Source organism: Nansenia antarctica (genome assembly GCF_963989245.1).
Source record: "Nansenia antarctica genome assembly, chromosome: 6".
Taxonomy (NCBI): Eukaryota; Metazoa; Chordata; class Actinopteri; order Argentiniformes; family Microstomatidae; genus Nansenia; species Nansenia antarctica.
In genome coordinates, this window is record NC_137676.1 from 37,792,960 (window position 1) to 37,800,459 (window position 7,500).

Genomic DNA, 7,500 nt, shown 5'->3' on the forward strand with positions numbered 1-7,500 from the left:
ACCACGGTGACAACACCAACAGCAAAAACGAACAGACAAAAAAAAATGAATGAATGAAAACTGTCCTAGTGGAGTACGACTGTCTCTGACCCCCACCCCCCCCCACCCCCTCCTCCCTCCCCCTTTTCCCTTCCCTCCCTCCTCCTTTCTCCCCCCCTCCCTCCCTCCCTCCTTCCCCCCCCTCCTCCCTCCCTCCCTCCCCCCCTCCTCCCTCCCCTCCTCCCCCCCTCCCCCCCCCCTCCCTCCGTACAGATCTCATGAGCTCATCCATCCAGCCATGGACCCTGGTGATGAGGTCGTCCTCCCTCCCTCCCCTCCCTCCCCTCCCTCCCTCCCCCCCCCTCCCTCCCTCCCCTCCTCCCTCCCCTCCCCCCCCTCCCCCCCCCCCTCCTCCCTCCGTACAGATCTCATGAGCTCCTCCATCCAGCCGTTGACCCTGGTGATGAGGTCGTCCTCCTGGTTGTCTATCTTCAACAGGTGGAGGTCGTGTGAGGCGCTGACCGCGTTCACCACCGTGTCCTTATCCACAAACAGCTGGCAGGAGGAGAGACCGACACACACACACACACACACACACACGCACACACATGCACGCATGCACGCACGCACGCACGCACACACACACACACACACACGCACACGCACACACACACACACACACACACACACACACACACACACACACACACACACACACACAGCTGTCAGGAGGAGAGACCAATGTGTGTGTGTACTGTATGTGCGTGCGTGCGTGCGTGCGAGCGTGCGTGTGTGTGTGTGTGTGTGTGCAGGGTTCGAGTTATAAGCTGAGCTTTGCGGGGGTCTCCAAAATAACAGTGCGAAATGTTCTCATGTATACGCGCGCGAATCATGCCCACACAGCGATGGGACTTACAAGTTTTAATTAGCCATAGGCTACTCATTTCACCACATCAACACCACCACATGAAACAACAGCTATAAGCGATAGTCACAGGTATCTCGGCCAATAATTTTGTTGTTTTTGCTATACAGTCCATTCACTTTCCCTGTTAGCACGACACATTGTCCACATCTCCATTTCCAGTGACATCGCACCTGACATAAATAATCATGTATGCTCGTCCATGAATTGTGCTTTCATCTAATGTTATGCTACTACGGGAATCAAGTGATTTGACATTAGAAATGAATTTGTTGTGCCCCGCGGTGGTGTAGCGGTCTAAGCACTAGCCACTAGTGCAAGCTGCCCACCGGGGACTGGGATCGAATCCCAGCTCGCCAGACCCGGATATGGCCGGGGCACACACAGGGAGCGGCATATTGAGCGGCCGCTCCCGAGGGCGGTATAGGAATATTTCCGGACAAGGATCCGTCGCGCAACAGCGCCCCCGGGGTGCCGGAATAACGGTGCTGGGCTCGAGGAGCCAGTCAGCTAGTCTGCCTGGCGGCCTCCTCTGGGGCTGCCGGCCACGGGGTCGTGCGGCGGATCCTACGCAATAGGCATGGGATAATTGGATGCTAGGTTGGGTTCAATTGGATACCAAATTGGGTGAAAAAGGGATAAAATCTGAAAAACAAATAAAAAAAAAAAGAAATGAATTTGTTTAATCTCATGTGCAATGTGCTCTACAATCTGGGCACATGAATGATCGGATCGGTGAGCAGGGGCCAACTGTCGCGCCATTCATCTCATTAAGTTTCATAATTGGATTCAGTTTTGTATAAGGCATCCTTTCTTTAGCGACAGTATAGGCTGCCCTGAACGAACTAGCTGTCTCCTTATACATACTGGAGGTGAGTTCTGCTACTTTCTTCGGAAGCACTTGCTTTTGTTTGAGCTCTGCTATTTCAACAGTTTCAACGTTGGGTGTCATAACAGGTGCAGCTGAATTCAAGTTTGGTTTCTTGGTTGAAAACCCGAAACTGTCCAGGCTTGTCGACTCGGTCGGCAGCAGTGGCCTTTTTTGGGGCGGCATGATAGCTAGCTACTAGGTGTTTAACGGATCACGGAAATTCAGGTGTATCATGGCGAGCTAGTTAAGTTGTTCGGCGGAGAAGAACTCGAAATGCCTCCCTCATTTAAATCCCATGTATGGGAGCACTTTGGCTTCTCTGTCAAGTATGACGGGAGGCACGAAAAAGGTAGCTCGACAACTTCTGATAATGTAGGCATTTTTTTCATACCATGTTCAAAATAAGGGTTCACTTTATTATTTAGTTAAAAGTGGCATAAAACATGTTTATTCATCTGCTTTAAAGAGCCCAGTGACTCACTGCTGCAACCAGGCGCCTCCTCCCTCTCTCCTATCATTTAAATTGAGTGTATTTCAGTATAATTATGTAATGTTTGAGTGTAGAATATGTTATATATATTATATATATATATATGTATAGATATGTATGTATGTATGTATATATATATATATTACCAGTTTTGACATCTTGAATGTTGTTGGTTTTTGTCACATAGTAAAAGTGGTGTTTTTACAGAATTCAAGGAAAAAGCAGTTTTTATAAAAACAAAAATGTTTTGTGTTGATCCGAAAAATTATCCGATCCGTGACTCAAAAACCGTGACCCGGTCCGATCCGTGAGTTAGGTGATCCGTTACACCCCTACTAGCTACTGAATGTTTTCTTCTCAATAATCGTGTTTTCACGTTCGCAAACTCTCAACGATCATATTCTGCTGTTGCACAATATCCTACTGCGCCCCATAGTGCAGGCAGTCAAAGGCATACTGTCATTCACAGGAGATTAATGCTGGTGCGCGTAGTTCTTTTGGCAGGCAGTCAAAGGCATACTGTCATTCACAGGAGATTAATGCTGGTGCGCGTAGTTCTTTTGGAAAACGTGTTTATTTTAGAATATTTATCATATAAATAATACTCATTACATTGACATTTTTGATCAAATAATGGTTGTGGTAATGTATTATTAGCGACCCCCACAGATGTATGATTTTACTGCTTTCATGGGAGCTCAGACCTTCCTTATGGGAGCTCAGCTCCCATTGGCTCCCACATAACTCGAACCCTGTGTGTGTGTGTGTGTGTGTGTGTGTGTGTGTGTGTGTGTCTCACCACCCTGACGTCCTCAGGCAGTTCCTCCACCAGCTCGTTCTTGGCCAGGCGCTCCAGCGTCGTCATGGCGACAGCCAGCAGCTTCTCCTGGTGAAGGTTCTCCAGGTCGCGACCCTGCGCCCAGGTGAGCCGCCGCCGTCAAGGAATCTGTTGTTGTTTTACCCAGACGTCCGCTTGGCTAGGCTAGGCTAGGCTAGGCAGACAGTAGATAACACCACAGGGTGCTAAGCTAGGCTAGGCTAGGCTAGGCAGACAGTAGATAACACCACAGGGTGCTAAGCTATGCTAGGCTAGGCTAGGCAGACAGTAGATAACACCACAGGGTGCTAAGCTAGGCTTGGCTAGGCTAGGCTAGGCTAGGTAGACAGTAGTAACACCACAGGGTGCTAGGCTAGGCTAGGCTAGGCAGACAGTAGATAACACCACAGGGTGCTAAGCTAGGCTAGGCTAGGCAGACAGTAGATAACACCACAGGGTGCTAAGCTATGCTAGGCTAGGTTAGGCAGACAGTAGATAACACCACAGGGTGCTAGGCTAGGCTAGGTTAGGCAGACAGTAGATAACACCACAGGCTGCTAAGCTATGCTAGGCTAGGCAGACAGTAGATAACTCCACAGGGTGCTAGGCTAAGCTAGGCTAGACTAGGCAGACAGTAAATAACACCACAGGGTGCTAGGCTAAGCTAGGCTAGACTAGGCAGACAGTAGTTAACACCACAGGGTGCTAGGCTAGGCTAGGCTAGGCTAGGCAGACAGTAGATAACACCACAGGGTGCTAGGCTAGGCTAGGTTAGGCTAGGCAGACATACAGTAGATAACACCACAGGGTGCTAGGCTAGGTTAGGCTAGGCTAGGCAGACAGTAGATAACACCACAGGGTGCTAGGCTAGGTTAGGCTAGGCTAGGCAGACAGTAGATAACACCACAGGGTGCTAGGCTAGGCTAGGCTAGGCTAGGCTAGGCTAGGCTAGGCTACTAATTTCACTGGACGTGTTTCACACATAGTACCTAGTTTTTCATATTCTAATTAGTCTAATTAGTGTCTAATCATACATCTCTAATAATACATCTGTACACACCATAAGTGTAGCTTATTGTTACCCATCTGTTGTACGTTACGGCCAAGCTCCACCATGGCCATCAAGGGTTGCGTCAAATGTGCGTTGCGTCCGGAATTGGGATCAAATGCATTGTATTCAATGAAAGGTGCTCCACTTGCTGCGTTGCGTCAGCGTTGCGTTGCGTCCGATGGCTGCGTCAAAAGTAAACATTCAAAAAAGTTTGATTTTTGACGGTGGAAGCAGACGTCACAATGAGACCAATTGTATATTTACAATTGTAGTTGTTGGTTATAATTGTATAGCCTATTGGTTGCTTTCTGGTGTTGTTTTATTGTTTTGCTCTGTTTGTAGTGCACTTGATATTATGATATATATATTATATTTTTTTTATCAGCTGTTAAATCACCACAGCGGTTAATAGAGATAATGAAAGAGATGTTGTAAGAGAATGTAGGTGCTCTCCTGATCCAGGAATTCCCGCTATGAACGTCTCTGTTAATAACCGAGCGGGCTCTGAGCGCTCGGTGGAGCATAATGACAGTATGACAATTCCTACTTGACTGGGGTCACACTTTATTCCCTTATAGATGATCCACTGCTGCTCAAACTATCAACTGCAACTCTGTTGATATGTAACTAGATTTATGGTTAAGGATAGGGTTAGATTTAAGGTTAGGGCAAGGTTTAGGATTAGTGGTTAGTTAGTTGAAATGTTGTTGACAGTTAGTTGAACATCTACTGAACTAGCAGCTATCTATTTGAGAATATGTAGATAAAATATTACCCTGATTGGAAAATGTTCTGTATGATGTTGTTATTGTTGTGGACATATTGCAGTCAAGGGTGAAATTATTCCCGTATACAAAAAATGACAGTGGAGCTAGAGTAGAACGTTGACGGTGACGCAACGCAGTAGGTGGAGCTTGGACAACAGGAGGTTGACGCAACGCCGATGGCGAGTTGACGCAACGCAGCAGGTGGAGCTTGGCCGTTAGATTAGATTCAACCTTTATTTCTCTATTGCTCTAACCTCTAGGCTACCTCCCACACTAATTAGTCTCTAATTATTCATCGAATCAGTCTAATTAGTCCCTAATTATTCATCGAATCAGTCTAATTAGTCCCTAATTAGTCTCTAATTATTCATTGAATTAGTCTAATTAGTCCCAAATTAGTCTCTAATTATACATCTTATTAGTCTAATCAGTCTCTAATCTGTCAAATGAGTCTCTAATTATACATCTGTACATAGCTTATTGTTACCCATCTCATGTACCACAGGGTTAGGGTTAAAGGTTAGGGTCAGGGTTAAAGGTCAGGGTCAGGGTTAAAGGTCAGGGTCAGGGTTAAAGGTCAGGGTTAAATGTCAGGGTCAGGGTTAAAGGTCAGGGTCAGGGTTAAAGGTCAGGGTCAGGGTGAAAGGTCAGGGTCAGGGTTAAAGGTCAGGGTCAGGGTGAAAGGTCAGGGTCAGGGTTAAAGGTCAAAGGTCAGGGCTAAAGGATATATTCCCTGGACAGCTTCTATGAACCCCCCCACCATGTCTGAGATGTTCCTCTCAAAGTCCTTGATGACGTCCTGGAACACAGAAACACACATCATCACACACACGCACACACACACACACACACACACACGCACACACACACACACAGCCACACACACACACACACACACACACAGGGACAACCACCCACACACACATACGCACACACACGGCCACACACAGACACAGACACACAAAGCCACACACACACACACACACACAGGGACAACCACCCATACACACATGCACACACACACACAGGGACACCCACCCACCCACCCACACACCCACCCACACACACACACCCACCCACCCACCCACACACACACACACACACACACACACACTCACCCCCCCCCTCACCTCTAGCTGGTCTATGAGCTGCAGCTCCAGGGTCATGAGTAGGTCATCCAGCTGGCTGAGCTCCAGGCTGCACTGACCCACCTGGCCCTCTAGGAGGCGCTGGTCTGTGGAGCTCTGCATCTCACTCAGCCTCTGTGGGGGAGGGTGTGTGTGTGTGTGTGTGTGTGTGTGTGTGTGTGTGTGTGTGAGAGTGTGAGTGTGAGTGTGTGTGTGAGTGTGAGTGTGAGTGTGAGTGTGAGTGTGAGTGTGTGTGTGTGTGTGTGTGTGTGTGAGTGTGTGTGTGTGTGTGAGTGTGAGTGTGAGTGTGTGTGTGAGTGTGAGTGTGAGTGTGAGTGTGAGTGTGAGTGTGTGTGTGTGTGTGTGTGTGTGTGTGTGTGTGTGTGTGAGTGTGTGTGTGAGTGTGAGTGTGAGTGTGTGTGTGAGTGTGAGTGTGAGTGTGTGTGTGTGTGTGTGTGTGGGTGTGGGTGTGTGTGTGTGTGAGTGTGTGAGAGTGGTAGAGATAGAGACACAGTGCATTAGTAAAGAAGTATCATGATAGGTAGAGAGATACAATGGGGGATAATAATTATTACACATAATGTTAATGACATATGGACTTTAATGTTTACATGTTTTGTCTGGATTGTTTGAGTTAATACCAACAAATCTGGTGCAAATTTCACTTGAATTGGCTCATTGGAACATGACATTTACTGGACAACATGTTGATGTGTTCAATACTTATTTCCCCCACTGTAGAAGAAGTTACACACACACACACACACACTCCATCACACACACACACACACACACACACACACACTCCATCACACACTCCATCACACACTCACACTCACACACACACACACCCTCCATCACACACTCACACACACACTCCATCACACACACACTCCATCAAACACTCACACACACACACACACACACACTCCATCACACACTCACACACACACACACACACACTCCATCACACACTCAAACACACACTCCATCACACACTCACACACACCATCACTCACACCCTCCATCACACACTCACACACACACCCTCCATCACACACACACACACACACACACTCACACCCTCCATCACACACACACACTCACATCACACTCACACTGACTCTTCCTCACCTGTCTCCTGCCCTTCTCAAACGTGTGGGCGGCCTCTGCTGCCCTCTGCTGGTTGTCCTCCGTCGCCTCCCTGACGCAGCGCAGGAAGTGGTCCAGCTCGGCCCGGCGCCGGCTGTGCTGACACAGGCCCATCTCAAACACCTGCCGGCACAGCGCCCCCAGCTGGGCCCGGTACGTAAGCGCAACAGGGTCAAGGTGCCAAACACACGCAAACGCTGACTCACCTCTCACACACCACACCACCTCGTCACCAGACTAGAGTACCACACACACACACACACACACACACACACACACACACATCTGTTAAAGGGGAGGTACCACACACACACACACATC

General features: G+C 48.3%; 1 protein-coding gene across 1 annotated transcript in view; it reads right to left on the bottom strand.

Annotated features, from left to right (window-relative positions):
• The window catches only part of drc3 (dynein regulatory complex subunit 3), a gene marked incomplete at both ends in the record, with an annotated part of 29,208 nt that overhangs the window by 5,380 nt on the left and 16,328 nt on the right, over window positions 1-7,500 (bottom strand). Inside the window, 5 exons of the mRNA XM_080534408.1 lie at window positions 403-534; window positions 3,065-3,178; window positions 5,619-5,699; window positions 6,031-6,134; window positions 7,146-7,323. Of these exons, the coding sequence (XP_080390534.1) occupies window positions 403-534; window positions 3,065-3,178; window positions 5,619-5,699; window positions 6,031-6,134; window positions 7,146-7,323 (609 nt within the window). The remainder of the gene's footprint in view (window positions 1-402; window positions 535-3,064; window positions 3,179-5,618; window positions 5,700-6,030; window positions 6,135-7,145; window positions 7,324-7,500) is intronic.